This window comes from Drosophila kikkawai, chromosome 3L, assembly GCF_030179895.1.
Source record: "Drosophila kikkawai strain 14028-0561.14 chromosome 3L, DkikHiC1v2, whole genome shotgun sequence".
NCBI classification, from domain to species: Eukaryota; Metazoa; Arthropoda; class Insecta; order Diptera; family Drosophilidae; genus Drosophila; species Drosophila kikkawai.
The window spans coordinates 15310993-15331512 of record NC_091730.1 but is presented as its reverse complement, the minus strand read 5'-3'; the positions used below and the strand labels follow the sequence as shown (position 1 = coordinate 15331512).

General features: G+C 42.8%; 5 protein-coding genes across 6 annotated transcripts; 3 read left to right on the top strand and 2 right to left on the bottom strand.

Annotated features, from left to right (window-relative positions):
• The first annotated feature begins 10499 nt into the window (after positions 1–10499).
• Positions 10500–11658, top strand: LOC108075054 (cholesin). Its single transcript, XM_017167335.3, has 2 exons — positions 10500–10802; positions 10858–11658. The coding sequence occupies exons 1-2, from the start codon at positions 10646–10648 to the stop codon at positions 11532–11534; spliced, it is 834 nt and encodes a 277-aa protein (XP_017022824.1). The 5' UTR covers positions 10500–10645; the 3' UTR covers positions 11535–11658.
• A 118-nt stretch (positions 11659–11776) lies between these two features.
• On the bottom strand, positions 11777–14559 carry LOC108075050 (nucleolar MIF4G domain-containing protein 1 homolog). The gene is made up of 2 exons (XM_017167328.3): positions 13561–14559; positions 11777–13505 (listed from the first exon to the last, which is right to left on the bottom strand). The coding sequence occupies exons 1-2, from the start codon at positions 14432–14434 to the stop codon at positions 11821–11823; spliced, it is 2559 nt and encodes an 852-aa protein (XP_017022817.1). The 5' UTR covers positions 14435–14559; the 3' UTR covers positions 11777–11820.
• A 152-nt stretch (positions 14560–14711) lies between these two features.
• Positions 14712–15709, top strand: mRpL23 (mitochondrial ribosomal protein L23). The gene is made up of 2 exons (XM_017167338.3): positions 14712–15117; positions 15175–15709. Exons 1-2 carry the CDS (start codon positions 14824–14826, stop codon positions 15331–15333), a joined length of 453 nt encoding a protein of 150 aa, XP_017022827.1. The 5' UTR covers positions 14712–14823; the 3' UTR covers positions 15334–15709.
• Positions 15352–16043, bottom strand: LOC108075059 (thioredoxin, mitochondrial). Its single transcript, XM_017167340.3, has 2 exons — positions 15777–16043; positions 15352–15712 (listed from the first exon to the last, which is right to left on the bottom strand). Exons 1-2 carry the CDS (start codon positions 15947–15949, stop codon positions 15463–15465), a joined length of 423 nt encoding a protein of 140 aa, XP_017022829.1. The 5' UTR covers positions 15950–16043; the 3' UTR covers positions 15352–15462.
• A 138-nt stretch (positions 16044–16181) lies between these two features.
• Positions 16182–20421, top strand: LOC108075049 (E3 ubiquitin-protein ligase MARCHF6). 2 transcript variants are annotated; one of them, XM_017167327.3, is made up of 3 exons: positions 16183–18174; positions 18245–19696; positions 19810–20421. In XM_017167327.3, the coding sequence occupies exons 1-2, from the start codon at positions 16576–16578 to the stop codon at positions 19685–19687; spliced, it is 3042 nt and encodes a 1013-aa protein (XP_017022816.1). In that variant the 5' UTR covers positions 16183–16575; the 3' UTR covers positions 19688–19696; positions 19810–20421. The 2 variants fall into 2 exon arrangements, with proteins under 2 accessions (XP_070142099.1, XP_017022816.1); XM_070285998.1 differs by lacking the exon at positions 19810–20421 and having other exon boundaries at positions 16182–18174; positions 18245–19761.
• Positions 20422–20520: the final 99 nt, after the last annotated feature.

Here is a 20520-nt window from a genome sequence, read left to right as displayed (position 1 = left end):
GGTATGTCATCAACATAAATTTTGCCTCGCATTCATCATAATTTTCATGCATTTAATTTGTATCATAAATTGTCTGCTTTACTCTAGGAGCCGCCGCCGACGACTGAGATTGTGACTGAGACTGAGACTGAGATTGGGATGAGTTGCAAAGGGCCCATAAATGCCGAGATATGAAATCTTCAATTAGTTCTGGGCGGGATTTGGCAAGCAAAAAAGATTGGCAGACCAAGCTAAACTTGATTTCCAAGTCATGGGAGAAGTTCATTGAACGCCTTTCTCAGGACAGTAAATTTTTTTTTTTGTTAGCTGCCAGCGCCATTTTCACTTTCACTTTAAACTGGGGAACAGCGAGCTGGGTCTGTGTACTTGGAAATGGGAAATGCAGGTTCAATGGTCACGCACTTGGCGAAATAGCAGCGGCAGGAGCAGCAGCAGCTAATTGACATCCCTAGCCGGTGTCTGATTACCCAGCAGATTTGCAAATGAGCCGGGCAAACATCAGTAAAAACAACTCAGAAACAGACAGGCTGTAGGGTGCACTTTGAAAAAAAATGTACTATATTTTTTACATAAAAAGTTTGATGGTAATAAAGTACAAGAGGTTTATGTGAGTATTGGTTGACTTTACCTCTTGACTGTTTAAAAAATAGAAGGGTAAGAGCATCTCTCTTGTACTTTTTATATATTCTTCAAATATCCTTTAAAAAGATACATTTTCTTTGCGTGTATATGCATTTGCCAGATACAAAGATAATCGACGCACGTTTGAATGCTGTGTAGTACAACGAACGATCAATAACAACAAAAGAGCCAGACAAGTGGCCGACTGTCTGGGACGGGATCGGTTGGCCAGGTTAAAGATCGTTAGGCGCGACAAGGGGTCAGGTAGTGGTGGTAAAGGAGATGATAATCAAGGAGTGGAGTATCTCACGGGTACACCGTGTGCCTGCTTCATCTTTGTATATCTTTCGTTTTTCTTGTTTTTTTTTTATGTTTTTGTATATTGTATTTTGGCTAGCCTCTTGACCAAATGAGCCAATAATTTCGATGGTCGCGCCATGTTGCAAATGAGTGGTAACCATAATCATTTGGGAATTGATTGGAAAATCCATTATGAGCCTCACTTTTTAGGATGCACATGCTAATGGCTCCCTTTTTATATTTTATGTTTTATGTTGTCGTTCCACTTCCTCACAGGAACCAGAGGATTATGCAACTCCCCAACACTCATCGTCCTAAGTAAACAAATCAATTTTGTTTTTATTGACTTACGCAATGATTTCCTTTTATTGCCCATGGGCAGCAGAAAGATATCAGTGAAACTTACCTGCACAAGAGGAACAGGACGACAAGCGACAGATGGGATTAGTCATTTGGCGAAAAACCGAAACACAAAACACAAGCAGACACAAGAAAATGCGATATGATATGCGTGGAAATGATTAAGCAATTTCCGTTGACATGCAATTTTTCCCAAATGGAGTAGAAGAGAGTGAGAGTGCGGCGATAGCGAAATATTGTATGTGCAATTGCAGTCAGTCAGTCATAAATCAAGTTTGCTCAATTGAGGCTTACGTTCGGTTTATGGAGACAGATTGTGCGGCGGCTAACCAAATGCATTAATAATGGTCGGGAATGTGGCGAAATGTGGCGAAAGGTAGCTTGCTGCCGACATAATAGAGAGTTTTGCTCCATTTTAAACCGTATTTATCTCGTCTTTATGCAGAGAAGAAATAGTTTCAAATCGTTGAACAGATTCGGTTAATTACGGTTCGGTGATCATTTACTTTTTAGTCTCAAATACTTGGTTAAGAAAGTGACTGTACACTTTTTATGGGGAAATAGCATTATTTATCCACCGAGTATTTCGTTTATTATTATTTATTACATGTTCACCTCCTTTAAATCGAAAGGGTATTATTTAAAATCACATTAAAAGGAAATTAGTGTGTTATACTCCGGGAAATCAAATGGATATCTTTGACCCTTTATCTCTAATTGCAAGATCATTTATCTTCTTAAAATTACAGCAATCATTATAAAGGTTAATTATAGTAAAATATTTTAATTTAACTGCATCTTTCTTTTCTATTTATCCACAAAGGTTGGAATTATCCAGAATATAATGATATATATTATACAAAATTAAAGTTTCATATGTATAAGAATAATATCTAATAGAGTAATTTTTATATCAAATAAATAAAACAGATTAGAAAAATTATATAATAATAATTGTTAAATTCTTCTTTACAATTTTAAAGGCTTAGATATTCCCAATTATTTTCATTTTTAATCCCTCCAAATCACCAAATCTTCCCACACCAATTATCCCCTAACCAACCATGCGGCAGCTCTTCCTGGATGCGATTCCTTATTTTGCTTTTTCCCACACCTCGAATGATGTCTCAACTCAACGTAATTCTCAGGGAAATGAAGAGAAAGATCCCTCAATCACCTGGCTCCTACGCCTATGAGTTCCACCCCCAAATAAAACAACAACATCTTCGGCACCTGCCGCCGACCTATGGCGCAATCTTTCCACAGATTGATGGATGGGACAGTGTCAGGTAGAGTTGGGGTATATATCCACCAGATACTTTCTGCCACACTGGTGTGAATTTATTTTATATCCAAGATATATCTCTTTGAGGTCGCCTTTAAAAGCCCCGACTCGAAGCGAAGCCAAGTTCAATGGACAGTTGGCAGCAGACAAGAAAAGGGTCTCCTTTTATGCTTCTCCATTTTTATGGACAGTTAAACAATTATATTTGGTATTTACAGCCGGCCAGCAGACGACTATACGAAATATGAGATGTACGATGTAAAAGATGATGCAATGCGGCAATCGACCAGTTTGATGGAGGATGGGTTTGGAGAAGGAGGAGGAGGAGGAGCTGCCTCGAATGCAAGGAGCAGACCGACAAGCAAACCAGCGACAATCTGCCAAGTGGCACTTTCGTTTTTTGCTTTCGCAACGCCATCAGTCAACATTTTGTTTAAAAAGAAAACATTTTGTGGTCACGTAACTACTAGCCACCGACTGACCATTTAGAAATTCTTGGGGATCGGTTGCTTGGGTGCTCGGGTAACTAAAAACTGCACCCACTGTGGAAACCCAATTGAGCCGCCACGCCCCGTCGGCATAAATCACAAGTGAAATGTGCAACGCGCCGTTTGCAACGCCATTCCATAGTGTGTGCATAAATTTAATCAGGCGTTTTATATCAGCAACCCCCCCGACTTCGAAACTGGGAATATAGACCTAAATATAGACCTCCTTCAGACATCTCGGGTCCGTTCGTCATGCCAGATCCCATCTAAATGAGTAGTGACTCCCGCCCCGCATCGACAGCACGTCCAGATCTCAAGTTATGATGGAATATACATACATAGTTGAGGGAATAACAAAAGATACTCTATCTGGTAAGGTATATCTGGCTGACTTGCGGATATTACTAGCTTTTAATAAGGGAAAAATCTTGTTTACTTGAGAGTTTTTTCAGATTTTAGGGAACGTTTGTAAGGGTAATGTTCTTCGTGTTTTATAAGTGACAGAAAAGACATTAAAGATTTTTTGTTTTTTAGCATGTAAAGAAAATTTTACTGAAAATGTTACCTATGTTTTTTTAGGGCAGTATAAATTTAAGGAAAACAATGAAGACTATTATTTTAAATTGATAAAATTTCTAGATCCCTCTGAAATGGTTTCCCTGCTGAATTAAATTTTTTAAGTGTTCCCAAAAAATCTAAGCATAAAGCCAGAGCAATCACTATTCATTTACTCCTTAAAAAATCCCCTTCCCCATCTTATTTCCCTTAAAACTTTTGCCCAAGTCTCGCAGAACGTACGCATCGATACAAAATACGATAGCCAAGTACGCTTGAATATTCCAAAAAGAAGCCAACACCCAACTATTCAGGTCCATCATACACACTATAATCCACCTATGCAGCTGCTGCCGCCTTTTGGTTTTTATTTTAATTTTTTTATGGGCCCTACTCATGTATTTTTATGAAATCTGGCATTTTGTAGGTGCGCTGCTCTATGTTTTTGTTACTCCTGGTCTCTCGGTTTTCATTTAATTTGTAAAATGATCACGTGCCACGATTTCTTGTTTGCTTAGACAAAGTTGTGAAGAAAAAATATGCCGAGTATAATGTATATATTTGGAGAGGGGAGGAATGCCATAGACCGGCACGTTCCGGGTTAAACGCAACTCGAGAAATCTCTGTTATGCTAATCCTATGACGGACCCTAATCCGCCTCGACAACATGCATCCTATATATGTATATAGGTAAGTGCAATCCAAAGCCAATCCTTGATGTCTGACTCGAGAGGTGTGCCATTCGCAGTGGTTGCCAATTAATTGCCAACTTATATGCAAATATCATAATAACCATTCTTCCATTCAAATTATATAGCTTGTATATTCCAGGTCTCTCTGTACTCCGCTCAAAATGCAAATTCAATTTGGATTTACTTCTCAAAGGAATAACAAAAAAAAAAAAAACAAGGCGCGAAACAATTTTCCAGCCCACGCAGCAAAATAACGTGTTTGCATGTGAACTTGAATGAAATGCCAAGCTCGAATTGGGTTACAGACAATTGCCCGCCCGTAATTATACCTAAAAAACAAACCAACAGCCCACGAAGACTGAAACCAATCTCGTGTCCCCATATGCCGAAAGACAAATTGATTGCTCAGGCAAAGATATATGCGAGGAGATGGCGTTAATAAGCTGGCAAATTAAAGGGGAGAAACCTCGCCGAGTTATGGTATTTTAAACGGAAGAAAAGAAACCAAGCCAAAACTGCCAATCTTTCGTTTAAAGTGGAATAATAAACCAAAGGGAAATTAAACCAGATTTCTCTATAACAACATTTAAACCTAATAAAGTTTGACTCTTCAAAAAAATACCCCTAGAACCCCTTGTTCTCTACGAGTTCCGCTCTGAAACTAAGTCATAGAAAATCGATCAAGTATCAATTAGCTAAGCTAACAAAACACCACAGATCATTTATCATTATCAAACCAAAAACAAACAGAAATTATTTTCAGTTTCTAACCCCAAGCTAGCCATTAAGTTGTCTTGACTCTAACACATTATCCCATCTCAAGAGATCTTCAAAACCTAAAAAAATCAAAATGGTAACGTGTAAAACCAAGGCAAATCTCGTGATAAATAGAGCCCTGAAATTAGCATTCTTTAATCAAATTTGATACGAAGGGGAATGCTAATTTGTATCAATTTGAGGCCGACCGCAGAATGAAGAAAAGAAACTCTATTTCTTTCCATTTTGCAGGCACGCCAAATCAATCAAAGCCAAGCAGTCGCACATGGAGCAAAACAATCAAAACATTATCGCAAAAAAAACGGCAAGCTCACAAGAAAAAAAAAACCAAAAAGAAAGATTAATGAACAGAAATGTACATTAAATTGGTTGGCCCCGACGCACATGGACTTTCACTTTCCATCGGACAGCAAGGAAAAAGCTATGGTGTTAGGGCGCAGAAATTTATCGCTGGGAAAAACTAACCACCAGAAACAAAGTAGTATCTACTATCTAAGAAAACTATCTGACCCATTAAGGCCCCATAAAACAAACGCACGCAATGCAAAACGCATTGAGATATGGATAGTTCGTTGTCCCTGGCAATTGTTTTAATTGGATTGTTTATTGGGAAACTTGGGGGTTCCGTTCCGTTGCCATGTAAGCTCAGCGGGTTGGCCTATCTTTCTTTTTGTCCTGACCTCGTTGTTGTCCGCGAAATTGAGTCAACCCATATTGCCCCCTTTTTAATGACCTACTTTGGATATTTTTCAAATCGAAACCACCGCCAAACATACGCTCTTTTTCAGGGTCAGAACAATCTAAAATGGTTTATATTTATTTTTTTGCAACACTTCCTTCATGGCCTTCGATATCACCACTGATGTCGTCAGATCTGTGGATTATTTTAGGTATGCCATTTGCTCTGTTGCCTGTTTGTCCATTCTATATGCATAGGTCTGTCTGTCTAGTAAATTAATGTCTAGCTGGGAATTCTACAAATTTATTTAGAGACCATTTTTTAAAAACGTTTGTATAAGCAGACATTTTAAAATTTATTTTTGGGGTAAGGAAATAGAAATATTATTGAACAAAAACAAGAAGACCAAAATGAAGCAGATTAAAGGTTGACATTTTATTTTTAGGGTTTATTGAAACTTTTTTTTAGCAAATATAATATATTTAAAAATTTTTTACTGCCATAAAAGATCATTGAACTGCTCAGGAGCTTGTCCCAAAAATATTTAATAACAGCAAGAATTTTTACAGGCTCCATTAATCTTTGCAAATGTCTCATTATCCCGGCAAACTCGATCGTTTTCGCTGTCTTGACCAGACAATTTTTCATATTTTAACGAGCTCAAAGTACGTGGCATATCGTAAGGAGACCCTGATATTATATAGCTACCAACAATCTGTCACAATTTATTTTAACACTTGCTGCCCCATGTCGTTACTCTGTCGCACAAAAAAAAAACAAATTGTATTTTGGCAATTGTTTTTCTTATTTTTTCGGGCTTTTCTTTTCGGAAAACATTTGGGTGACGGAAGTGCGCGTGTCGCGACGACGCCATTTAAGCCAAAAAAAAATGAATATGGCCCGAAATAATGTGTATTTATCGATTCGAAAATAAAACAGACGAAAAAGCAACGCCGCGGATGCATTAATATTTCAGCGGCGATTTGAACGCGCAAATCTGTGACGCCCTCGAGTCGCGTATTTGGCAAAGGTTTGTATCGAAACCTGACTGGAATACTCAATCAAGACGCCGCTTAATTTCCCTATATAGAAATCACAATATCGCGGCAAACAGTAGCACTTATATCGGAGTACACGTATGTAGCTATCTACATATGGATAATACAGAGGAATATATAAACCAGCCGGCCATCAACTAAACGGCCCATGGCCTGCATAAACAATTTGACGTCAATTCGTGTGGAAAGAGAACAGAATAATATATATGTGGGAGACTACGGAATCAACCGAAATCAAAATATAAAGCTAATGATTTTATTTTCATTTTTCTAGCTCTCCTCCTTTTGGCAAATAAATCAAAAAGGCAATTTGTTTGCTCATAGTCTGGTCGGAAAATAAACGACTTAAACTATCTCTTCAGGGCACAGAAATGCACTCACCAAGTGGACAACCCTTAACAAGAATGACTCAACCAGACCAACCACTAAATTGAGCCAAAGGGCGGTTTATTTTTACCAAACAAAGGCAAAAAAAAAAAATAGTATTTTGTTGGCCAAGTTGCCAAGTTGGAACGAGGCAACATTGAAAATAAATATGCAAAGAGCGATAATATTTAGCCGGTGACCCTTAAAAAGCAATATTTGACATTTGTGCTCAAAAGATACATTTCACGAGTGCGGCATAACAAGGCAAGCAAACAAAAGGGGAAAATTTAATGGAAAGGTATGCCAGAAAGTAGGAAAATACTCTATAAAATTATAGAATAATGAGAATATATAAACAAAAGAAATAAGTTTTAAGGGCAAATTAGGAAATTATATTAAAAATCAGTTAGAATTTAATTCAACTTTAAGATAAAACACAGAAAATTACCTAAAAATTCTAATAATTTGTGTTCTCTCTCCATAAAATCAGAACTTGACAAATTGAAACGAACACATAATCCACTTCATTCTTTAAAACCAAAACTCCCACAAAAATCAACATGATCGTCAAATTTTTGACATTTCTAGAACTGCAAGAATGATATAGTAGCTCCCTATTCGAACATCACCACATGGTAAAGCCAAAAACTGACATGAGAAATGATGTAGTGCATTGAATCATATATTCATATTAGGCCAAACGAATGAGTTTAGTCCGAATACATATATCTTATTTTTTTGGGGGGCCTTAATTGCCGACGAACCGATCCAATTTTAGAGGAAAACTATTGGAAAAACAAACGCACACGATGGCGATCATTTCAGAAGATGCGGCTGCCAAATAGATACAAGTTCCTAGCACATCGAGTAGATACAAATTTGGTTCCTAAGCTGAATCATGACTGGGGCCACACCTATGCACCTCAGCTGATGTAATACTCGCATGTACCATGTACCAGCGGATGTTTTTAAATGTTTATAAACAATTAAGGAAATGGTACAGAGAACAAATTGGTAAAATAATATTACATTTAGAGATTATATTTATTGTAAAAATGAAGTCGGAATTCCTTAAAATAAATGCATATTTCTTTTATGAAATTTTCTATAGATTTTCATATTCTAATAATAAATAAGATAGTCCCTATATAAAATACTTGTAAAAATTATATAAAATATCTCCAAACATCGTTATATTTTTCTTCATGTGCAGGTTTACTTGTACTTACACTTATAGCGCGTACTGTCGGACATTTAGGTGGCGAGCTTTATCATTCCAGAACAGAAAGTTAGCCGCTTCTCTGGGGCGATTTCTTGCGTTTCTTTTCGGTGGTTTGAGGTGCGGGCCCCGTGGAATAACCACGTTTGTTTAGGCCGCTCACGTTGTCACAGAAACACAGCGGGCAACAAGGGGTTAACACGAAAGGGGGAGGTGGGTCTAAGTAAACCGAGGGCCAAAGTATGTTAGAAAGTAAAACGCGCGAAAACAAATGCCACTATTGATTACTAGAAAAGCACACACACTGCGCACACACACAACGCACACTCGCGTGAAAAACCGGCGAAGTTAACCGGAGTCGCAGTGTTGTATTTGTTGTGACAGGCTCGCCTGTCTGCACTTGTTGTTGTATCTGTGTTGACAATCCAATTAGCAAGTTAAGATAATGCCATATACCCCTTAAGTTATTCCAAGTATATGTCAAATGCTTTTGGATATGTATAACGTTTAAACCCACATAGAAATCGCTGAAATATCTTTGGGGATTTGGTAGAACCCGAAAATGTGATTTCGTTTAGAATTTTGGCAAGAAACGCGTGGAAAAGCCACCAAAGACCGCGACGGAAAGGCGGAAAAACGCGACCGGAAAACGCGACGCGATGCGATACGACCGGGAACACAACCAAAGCAGAACTGAATGGCCAGCAACGGAATCAATGGCCAACACATTCTACCAAAGACGACCCCTCCTGAGAGCAAGAGCTTTCCTCTCACTCGGAAAAGTCGGGAAGAATCGGAAAAATGCCTATGCTATTTTTGCCCACGCCGGAAAACGACTCAAAGAGCCGGACGAAGAAACGTTTGGCTGAACATTTCAACTGAGCGTTTTGTTTACATTCTTTTTTTGCTTTTTTTGACTGAAGGCGCGCCGGCGTCCAGCGGATGAAAGTGAAATTCCAAGTGGAATGGTAAGTTGGGGAGAAAAGTTTACGGTATAAAGGGGAGGTCAGTGAAACGGTTATATATTTTAAAATAACTTAAAACCATGCCCAAAAATGCTGTAATATAAATAAATAATAATAATATAATAGTGTATAAAATAATAATTAATATTTAAATCTTGAATAGGAATCTTCAGATTTGGAAAATGGTTAAGTTAATAAATACAAATTTATAAAAAAAAAAATATATATATAATTTTTAAGATTCTTTTTAATAAAATGAAACTATTATTATTTTAAATAACAGATCAATTTGACGAAATAATTAAAATAATATTAAGTAAAATATGAAAAATTATTATAATTAAATAATTCAATGACTTTCCATTAGAACTTTTGATAAAACCCTCCAAAACATTGACTGTACCCCCTACGTGTGTAAATAGACTTGTAACGGTAAAACATATTTTGCCGCGCACGAAAACTCACCTTTATGAATACAGCTGGGACTTCCTCCGACTCCTGCCAGCAAACAACAGCTGTTTTAGATCTCCTGACTCCTCCAAAATAAATCACTGCCCTCCAGATAAAAGGATGTACATATCGTCGTTTATATACCCGAAACGCTTTGACTTTTATTTACACGTGACACACACGCACGCACTGCCGAACACAAACACAGGCGCACGCACAAATAAACAGTTGCATTTGCCGGTTTTGGGAGCACGTTTTGTTGTTGTTGCCGCCAGATAAAATATGGAAATTATTAATCATCGCAGATAACTTACCTGTTTGCAAACGCTGATTCTGCCTCCTCTCACCTTAATCCAATCTAAGTACTTACTAAGAGGTGTTTAAATTAATTATTAAGTATCACACACGGTTTTATTTACGCGCCGCGTTTTTTTTTGTCCTGCAAAATCTCAGGGTTTTGTGTGAAAATGCAATAAAACAATGTAGCGGTGGCTTACGAACTATACACGGAAAAACACACAAACGCGCCCGCGAAATGCACTTTAGTTATAGTTTTTTAATTGCTTGACAAAAGCTTAAATTTGGCATTTGTTTTATTTACAATCTTATAGGTTTCGAGTGGCCTTTTCTCCCACAAATCCCAAATCCCCGGCAATTCGGCTTGGCATAAAACCGATAATTCCCATTGGTCACACTAAAACAGCTGTTCTGCTAGTGTTGGAAAACATCACTTTGCTGAAACACATTTTGGTTGAATTCAACATTTTGTTTAAATTCTCTTAACAAAAATCGTGGTTTTCGATCGAGATAGTCTGCAAAAAGTCTTTAAGATGGCCCGAACCGAGTTGGAGAAAAAGGCCAAGCGCCAGGGAAAGAAACGCAAGCACGAGGCGGCCAGAGACGCTGGTCATGCGTCCAGCGACGACGAAGTGGCCATCAAGTCGTTGGTCCTGGAGCCACAGGGAGAACAACCTGCAACTGACAAAGGTGGGTAGAGCCTCCCACGTAGACTGAGAAATTATATCACCTTTACTCCATCTAGATAAGGCACCCAAAAGGCGGCAGCAGGAGGAAGACACTCAGATAAAAAAGAAACGCAGCAAGAAATCCACTTCAGAGGAGCAGGTGGCCACCAACGGAGGCGAGAAATCTTCCAAACAAAAGTCCCACAAGCGCAAGCAAGCCCAGGGTGAGACTCCAGCCATCCTGGAGAAGCGCAGCAAGCAGCAGACAAATTCGGACGATGACGACAACGAGGAGGATACCCAACCGACTGAAGAGCAACTCCGTGAAGCTGCTCTACCGGAGAATACCAATGCTGTGGTCACTGTGCGCCAAAAGAAGAAGCTGAAGCACCAGCAGCGCCTGGAAGCCCAACGAGGTCAGAATTCAAACAAGGAGGCCAAAGCTAACAAGGAATACCTCTTGAAATGGAAAGAGTCCCGCGACGAATGGAAATTCATCAAGCTTCGCCAGATCTCCATCCAGCAGACGGCCTTTGATGGGGACAAACTTGATGCGGAGCTGTGGCCAATAGCTCTCGAATATTTGGCCAGCTCCCAGGGAGCAGCGCGCGCCAAGATCAGTAAACTGGCCGAGGAGGTGATTCAGCAACTGGATAATGAGGGGGAGAAGCTGGAGGACGAGGCGGAGCGGCAGAAGCTAATCGAATCCACGCGGTACCAGCGGGCGCGCGATCTGCTCCAAAACTTCGACTAGAGTTACCTGTTAATGTTAAGGTTTTTCCTAGAATATAAAAGAAATCGTTACCCATTTTATTTTCACATGCAAACAACGAAAAGTTGTTTAATATTAAGAGTGAAGTTCAATAAAAAAAATGTTAATTTTACCATGTCACAACAAATGAAATGTATTGGTTTTGAAATTCGGTAAAATTCTTTTAATGTTAAATACCATAAACCCCCTCCCCTTAAACCAGTAATAACGACAAATCATTGTCATAGTATTCTTAAGAAGGTCACCTTTTAATTCTACTTATAAATATTTACAGGTCCACATATGCCAGCAGCTTGTCCAGGTGATCCACTCGCTGTTGCAGCAGCTGCTGCTCCTCTTCTTTTAGCTTCAGCTTTTCCAGTTGCTCTCCTTTGAGGAGAAAATGTTGCAGGAAAAGCCGTACACTCTGCTTAAATTGCTGAAGCTTCGTGTTCTTGGCCACACGTTCGAAGGTCTGATAGATTTCCCGCTCATCTGGGGCCAAAAGCAGCCGCACCATTACCTCCTTCATAAAGAAGAAACTCAGTTTGTCCAGTTGCATAAAGTCCACCACTTTCAGCACGGAGAGCTGCAATCCAGCCGAAAGGATTAATTGCTGAAGGAAACTGGCCAGATTTCGAATTTGTGGCTTTGATAGCGATTCGATATCATTGATGCGATCCCAGCTGGCAAACTGAAATGCTAGCTGATACTTTCGATTATACTGGCAGAACTTGAGGGACAAATGGGCGTAGTAGGGATTGGCACGCTTCTCGTTGAGGGCACAATGGATGATCACATAGGCCACCGCTCGTTGATCCTTTAGGGCCAAGTGCAAGATCTTTTCAAAGGCATCGACATAATCGGCGGCACTCATAATTATGCAGAAGATATTCTTTCGCTCTGCAGTATTCATTTGCTGCTTTTTGGCCAGTTCCAAAAGTTTGTCAGCAAAGCCCGCGTTTGAAGTCTTGGACGAGTTTGCATCCTGCTTTTGTTTGGCGGAACCCATTTCGTTAAGGTTTCCTGTCCAGGCAGAGCCCACAATCCACCACTTGCCAACTTTATCGGCACGCAGGAGATCCTCCAGTGTTATATTCAAGGTGACCACATAGCGATCGTTCTTCAGCATGGCCTTTAAGCGCTTGCGCAGATTCTCCGCCAGCTCAGGATCGTATTGGGGTAACTTCTGCATATTATTGTTCTTAACTGCATTCAGGATATCCACCATGAAGCGCAGGCGAGGATTCTCTTTCAGTTCCAAGGGAGCGGCGGCAATTTGGGCTTGAACTCGTTGCATCATGGTCTTGAAGGCCAATGGATCGTCTTTTCGCAAACGGAAACCTATGGTTTGTAAGATCAGTAGCAGGCACTCCACACTCTTCTCGCAAAGCTCATCCGATAGTCTGCCAATCAGTTCCATTAGCAAGCTCAGTTCGAAGATCTTGAACATGTACATGTAGCAGAGGATTAGCACTAGGTTATTCAACTGCTTGTCCTCCACCTCCAAGTTAGAAATATTCTTAATATGACCATCGAACAGCTCCACAAAAGTCTGCAGAAAGTGGGCACCTATTTCGCTACCTATTTGGGCATGAAGGTAGGCCAATAGCACCATATGCTCCTGTACCATGCGCTCGTTGGATCGCGTGGAGCCCAGCAGAGCCTCCTGCAGCAGTTTTGTCAATGTGTCATTCATGTTGTACCGCGAGTTCTTCATATAGAGCGCCTCTATGCCGGCGGCAATCTTGTGGAGATTCGCCTCGGACAGACGATTGAGCAGACCCTTGCACTGTTTCTGGAGGCGGGCCAGGATCTCGGCTTGCTTTTCGCTCGATCCAGCGCTGGCAGCTAACAGAGCTCGCTGATGAGGTGGTATATACTTTTGGCCCGTGGCAGAGGCCTCTTGCTCGATGGGATCGGGCAGGATGTTGCCCTCAGCATCACGTTTGCGACCGTAGATGTCCTCCTTAACTGTAAAATAAAGAGAAAAGATTAGTGAATGTCTGTATTTTGAAAATGCACTTACCTTTGGGTTGCTCCACCTCCTGTTCGGATTCCTCCTCGCTTTGTTCTTCATCGTCGCTTAGCTCCTCATCCTCCTCATCATCGTCCCGTGACGACTCGCTATCATCATCGGGCAGTTCACCAGTTAAGCCATCTTCCTGCTCTTCATCATCTTCACTCCACATGCCCGCCTCCTCCTTCTCCTGTTCCTCCTTAAGACGCCGCTTACGCTCCTGTTTTTCCTCCCACTTTTGCTTCTCCTCCTCGTCGTCCAGTACAAAGTCCAAGAGGTAATCCAGACCATCATTGAACATTTTCCTCACCAGGCGATTCTTGTCCTTGCTTTTGTTGAGCTTCAGCTTTTTCTCCAGCTTGGCAATCTCTCGATCCTCCTCCTCGTTCTCCAGACGCAGTTGTTTGAGTCGCTGCTTCTTAGATTTGCCCTCTAGCTCTTTTTGCTGGCGCAGCTCTTTTTTCCTGACCTCCGCTTCATCCTGCCTGGGTATGGCGCCACCCTTAATCTTTACCTTCTTTCCCAGCGGCTCATAGATCTCAACCTTGGCTTTTTTGGGCATCAGGGCGTCCACCTCTTCATCGCTGAAGTCTGAGGCTATGGATTCGTCGTCATCGGATCCTATTTCCCCGGATAAAAGCTGCTCCTTGGGTATATCCTCAGGATTTATTTTTGGTTTCTTAGTCTTTTTCTTCTTCTTGCCTTTGCCTTGCAGCGACTGCGCTGCCAGCGCCTCGGCTGCGGCTACCACGCGCTGTGTCCCGTTACTTTTGCCGGCGTGATAAAGACGTTTATTTTCCTTTTTCGCCTCGGTTTTCTGTTTCCTTTGCTCCTTGCGCGTTAAGGGCTTCTTATGAGCCTCCTTTTTCTTTATTTTAACCATTTTCGGGCGGTAAATACAGCCGATTTGTTAGACTTTTTAAAAATTGTTGTGATAGGCAAAAACAGCTGTTCGGAGTAATGACAAGTGTTGGTCAACAACACGTGCGAGTGTCCCCATTGGCTTAGTGACAAAATTTCAAGAGGGATCTTAGAATACAGAAATATAGGTTTCAAAAAATGGTTCTAAAATTCGGATTAGAATAATATATATTCTTTTTATTTATTTTTTATTTTAATAATCGTGTTTTGGGTTTTCACTTTTCCCCAACCCCCTTTACGCCACCCTTGCTCACCGAAACCTTTGGCCTTTTTTAGTGCTTTTTGTGAACGCACAACAAATTTTATTTAATTTCTGAAATCCTAAATAAAAAGCTGAACCCCTGACCCGCCATGTCCTCGAGATGGTATCCCATCTACCAGCGCGGCAACCCGCAGCTGCGCGTCTTTCTGCCCAACTTCTGGATGAAGCTTATCCGGCCGGCGGAGGAGCAGCCGCCCAATGTGGTAACGTTCTCGGTGTCAATGGAGATGACCAAGTATGATGTACGAAACTACTTGGAGAAGATCTACAAGCTGCCAGTGGTGGATGTTCGCACTAGGATAGCGCTGGGCGACACCAAAAGGGACCAGACCTACGGCTATGTAACCAAGAAAGATGATGTGAAGCTGGCTTATGTAACACTGGTAAACATGGAATTTTGATGTCTTTTACGGAATACTTAATAATATTCTTTTTTGCAGCCCAAGGAGGAGTCCTTTGTGTTCCCAGAGATGTTTGCCGAAAAGGCGGAAAAGCAGGCTAAGGAGGAGAAATCGCTGGATGAGTCCAAAGAGGGCTTCAAGCGATTCCTAGATCGCAATAAGAAGAGACCCGGCACACCCGGCTGGTTTTCCATTTAGGTTTTATAACTGTATAGCTTAGGTTATTTTTCTGTTGTTTCAACGGGGTAAATAAACATTTATTTCGAAAGTCCGAATTAACTTAAAGCTTGGCTTCATCTTTGCGGGCAACTCCTCTAGAGAAATCCCTTACTGCTTCGTCTGCTTGACGGCGGCGGCAACCCAGGCACGGATTTTGTCCTCATCCTGAAGGCCCACCATGCGCTGCACTTCCTTGCCATTCTGCATCACCACCAGGACTGGAACAGCGGCCACATCATAGTCCAGAGCCAATTCGCTGTGCTCATCTATGTCGACTTTAGCCAATTTGATGGATCCTTTCTGTTCGCCCACGACATTCTCGATACGCGGGGTCAGCAGCTTGCAGGGGTTGCACCAGCTGGGAGTTCACAATAACATTAATATTTAAAACTGGTTAGGGAATAAGTACTATATGTACGTACGTTGCGAAAAAGTCCACAACAACGGGTTGCTGGCTGTTCTTCACTTTCTTGTCGAAGTCCTCGGCGCTCTGTACTTTGAAGATCTCTCGACGCTGTGCGGTAACTGACAACGGTCGCATCTGCTGGGCAGTTCCCAGACGGCGCGTCAGGATATTAATCATTTGTCGCTGCATCGTTAATTTGTTGCTATTTGTGGCGTAAAACGTAATGGGACTTTGTTTTTATTGCAGAATGAAGACAAGAGAATGTCAGTGTGGCCAGACTGCGAAATGAGAATAGGGTGTGGACACACTGATCCAGAGGTGCTACTAATTTTGTGCTTCTGTCGTTTATATAAAATATTTAAAAAATAAATAGATAAATAGGCTTTTAATATATATTTGATTCAGTGTCAACCGTATTTCATTATTTTTCTAGAGAGACACACAAACAAAAATTTAGTAAATTCATTTTTTTCTGTTATCTGCTTCCCTTCACTGAGCATCTCTAGTAGCTAGATTTCACCACTCGCACACGGTGTGCACACACTGGACCCTGGTGGCCTGCCACTTGCATATTTTTGTTTTCCGTAAAAATATCAAAGTTCTTGGCTACAAATTAAAATTAAAATTAGTTACACTCTGCAATACGTAATCGAAGGCGTTAATTGGACCAGTAACGAGGGCGCCCAAACCCGGACAGTGGGCGGTAGAGGGGCCAATTAGCGACATTGCCCAGCGAACTGCGCAAATGCCCGATGGCACTACTCTCGGCACTCGCCAGGCTGCAAATTAAGGAATAAATCAAGGAAGGACACAGGATGGATGACCTGTCGCAGGGCGACATCTGTCGCGTGTGCCGCTGCGAGGCGCAGCCGGACAGGCCGCTCTTCTATCCCTGCATCTGCACGGGATCCATTAAGTACATTCACCAGGACTGCCTGATGCAATGGATGCGCTACTCGCACAAGGAGTACTGCGAGCTATGCGGCTATCGCTTCAGCTTCCAGCCCATTTATGCCCCGGATATGCCCCGTGTCCTGCCGCTTAAGGACGTGCTAGTGGGACTGATGTCCGCCGTCTTGGAGGGCGCTCGCTGCTGGCTCCACTACTCACTGGTGGGCATGGCCTGGTTTGGAGTGGTTCCGCTGTCGGCCTACCGCACCTACCGCTACCTGTTCCGGGCCAGCTCCTTTGACATGATCCTCACGCTCCCGTTCGACATTTTCTCGATGGAAAACCTAGCGTCGGATGCCTTTCGCGGCTGTTTTGTCGTAACCTGCACGCTGTTATCGTTCATAGGACTGGTATGGCTGCGCGAGCAGATACTCCATGGCGGCGGTCCCGATTGGCTGGATCGGGATGATGCACCCTTACAGCCTGCCGCACCGGCTCCAGCTCCAGCGCAGGCAGCAGAGGCCGTTGCTGCGGAGCCGCAGGATGACAACAACAATGGCGATGCACCGCAGGATGTGCCCATGGATAACGAGGCGCCAGCCCCAGCGGATAATGAAGCAGCCCAGGATGCAGCCGCCCAGGAAGCAGCTGCTGCTCCAGCAGTGGCCGCTGCCGCTGTGGACGCCGATGCCGATGAACAGAACTGGAATCCCATGGAATGGGATCGTGCTGCCGAGGAGCTGACTTGGGAACGCCTCCTGGGACTGGATGGCTCGCTGGTTTTCCTCGAGCACGTCTTCTGGATCATCTCGCTGAACACCATGTTTATATTCACGTTCGCCTTTTGTCCCTATTGCGTGGGCAACTTCATCCTAAGCTCCATGGATCTGCTGCAGCCGGAGAAGCCACTGCTGCACTTTCACGGGCTGATAACGACGCTCTTTGGATACTGCTGCATTGGCCTGACCCTGGTGGTGCTGCACTTCTTCGCCCGAGTGTTTCGACTGAGACGCGTCTGCTGGTTCATCGGCCTGTGCTATATTGTGGTGAAGGTGTCGCTGCTGTCCGTGGTGGAAATCGGCGTACTGCCTTTGATCTGCGGCTGGTGGCTGGACATTTGTTCACTGCCCTTGCTGGATGCCAGTCTAAAAGATCGCAAGGCGAGCTTCAAGGCGGCACCGGGCACCTCGCTCTTCGTCCACTGGATGTTTGGCATGGTCTATGTGTATTACTTTGCTGCCTTTATATCGCTGCTACGAGAGGTTCTACGACCGGGCGTCCTCTGGATATTCCGGAATGTAAATGATCCAGACTTTAGTCCGATTCAGGAGATGATCCATGTACCGATTGTCCGGCATATACGACGTCTGGTTGCCTCGGCCATGATCTTTGGCTTTGCGGTGCTGCTCATGCTTTGGCTGCCCATCCGTATTCTTCAGTTTGCCTGGCCGAATTTCTTGCCCTATGCCTTGAGTGGTGATGCGGAGGTCAATGATCTGAGCCTTCAGTTGCTTCTCTTGCAGGTGAGTGAAGCCTTCCAGGATTTTAAATCCTTATTAACACAATTCTTTATATTTTTTCGATTTATTTCAGGTTGTCTTGCCCGGCTTCTTTGAGCAAATCCAGACGCGCATTTGGCTTAAGGGACTTCTACGTATTTGGTGCACTGCCGTAGCCTGGCTTCTAGGTATCCGTAGCTATCTGCTGCCAGCGCCTGAGCCAGAGAATAACACAGCCGCCGAGGAGGAGGGAGTTGATGTCGCCGCCGCCGCCGAGAATGCCAATGAAGGAGATGCCGAGGGCGAGGGAATTGCTGCTGCAGCACCACCGCCACCATTGCCCCCACCTCCGCCGCCCGTAGAACCATTGCCAGCGCCACGGAATTTAGCTGCCGCTCATCAGGCCATCATGCAGCGGGATGCACCCGTCGGTTTCCAGCCTTACGACAAGCCCTCGCTGTTCGCCATTCGACTGTGCGCCCTACTGCTCCTCATGTGTCTCTCCATTGTGTGTGCCGCCATGCTGACGCTCACGGTGCCCGTGTACATTGGCCGGCGTTTAATGTTGCTCTGGACAGGCAACCCGGCTGATAAGGCTGCTGCAGGAGCGGCGGTAGCTGGCGGCGCAGGAGCAGCCGGTGTGGCTGGAAATCTGGCAGCTGTGGATCCGGAGGCTGCTAGGAAAAACGAGCGATTGCTGCGTTCGCACGAGCTGTACACCGCCGAAATTGGTGGCTACCTGTGCTGGATTATATTTCGAGGAATCGCTGTGGTGGCCACTCTGCTGCCGCAAGGACGTGCGGCCATTATAACGAAACTAAAGGATTGGGCGCGAGTGGCATTGCGATATGCTTTGCCTGTCTTAACCCTGCTAGGAATCTTTGTGCTGGTTCCTCTGCTATTTGGCCTGCTGCTGGAGTTGGTCGTGGTGATACCTTTAAGGGTGCCCTTGCGCAAGACACCCATACACTTCCTGTGGCAGGATTGGGCGCTCGGAGTGCTGTACAGCAAGATTGCTATCGCAATGACCCTCATGGGTCCCGATTGGCATCTGAAGCGAGCCCTGGAGCGGGCCTACGTGGATGGATTGCGGGACTTTGATTTGAAGTTTGTGATGCGTGACTTGGCGGTTCCAATAGTTACTACTTTTGGTTTAGCCTTGGCCGCGCCCTATGTCCTGGCACACATGGTGTTCCCGATTTTTATCGCCGACGCCTATGGACGGCATGTCGTCGCTCGCATGGTGTATCCTGTTAGCTTTATTGTTGTGGGCAGCATCTGCTTCGTTTTGTTCCAGATCAAACAGCTGAAGAAGCTCTATCTGTCCATCAAGGCGGATAAGTATTTGGTTGGCCAGCGGCTGGTCAACTATGAGCACCGCAAGAAGCAGCAGCAACAGCAACAGCAGCAGCAGGCGGAGGAGGAGGAGCAGCAGAGGGCCGCCAGGGAGCTGAAGGAGCACCAGGACAGAGAGCGGGATAGGGAACGGGAAAGGGAGGAGCTGGCACGCGAACCGGAACTGGAACAGCTTCTGTAACGAGTTAAGGTGAGATTTTGGTTTCATATATTTGTAAAATTTTAAAGTGGAATATAAATAATTACTGTAAATAATGGCAGAAAGCATTCAACTTATGAAGAATCTTAAATTTGTCTTTAAAGATACATATATTCCACAAGGAGCTATTGAACCGCCAGTGGAGCTGCATCAGTTGCTGGATATACATACATATATCTCTGTTTAGTCCATACGTTTTTTTTTTTGGGAGTTTAACGTGTGAAAAAAATAAATCTAATTTTTGCACTTCCTGCTGCGGCTCCCTTTCCACACAGCCTTTAGTTTACTTTTCGTTTTTATGATTAATAATCTGTTAGCTAAAATTGTTGTTAAAAAAAACCTTACCCATGTATCGCTAATAGGTCCTAAGTTGTATGATATTTTAAGACAGCCGCTGCGCCAACCCCCAAACACCCTCAAGCCCCCAGAGTTCACATAAATAATCTATTCAATGTAATTGACAACCTTTTATTAGAGTCATATGCAAAAAGGAAACAAAAAACAAAGAAAAAACTAAATTATAGAATGATTAACAACCGAGCGAAACTTTCAAAGGAAAAAATCCAAAAATTCAACATGGTAAAAGTGGTGAAAAAGAATTCTAAGGATAGTGAAGACATTTTCGAGCTAGCTTTACGAACTGTAAAAATTATATATGTATACATATAAATATAACTGATTTAAAATTAATTAATAAATTTAACTTTAAACTTCAACGGGAAATTAAAAGCAAGAGTTTTAAGGACTTTTATGGGTTAAATCCTAACCCAAAAAGTAAGTAAAGTAAAACAATTATGCTTGTGTTTACTCGTATT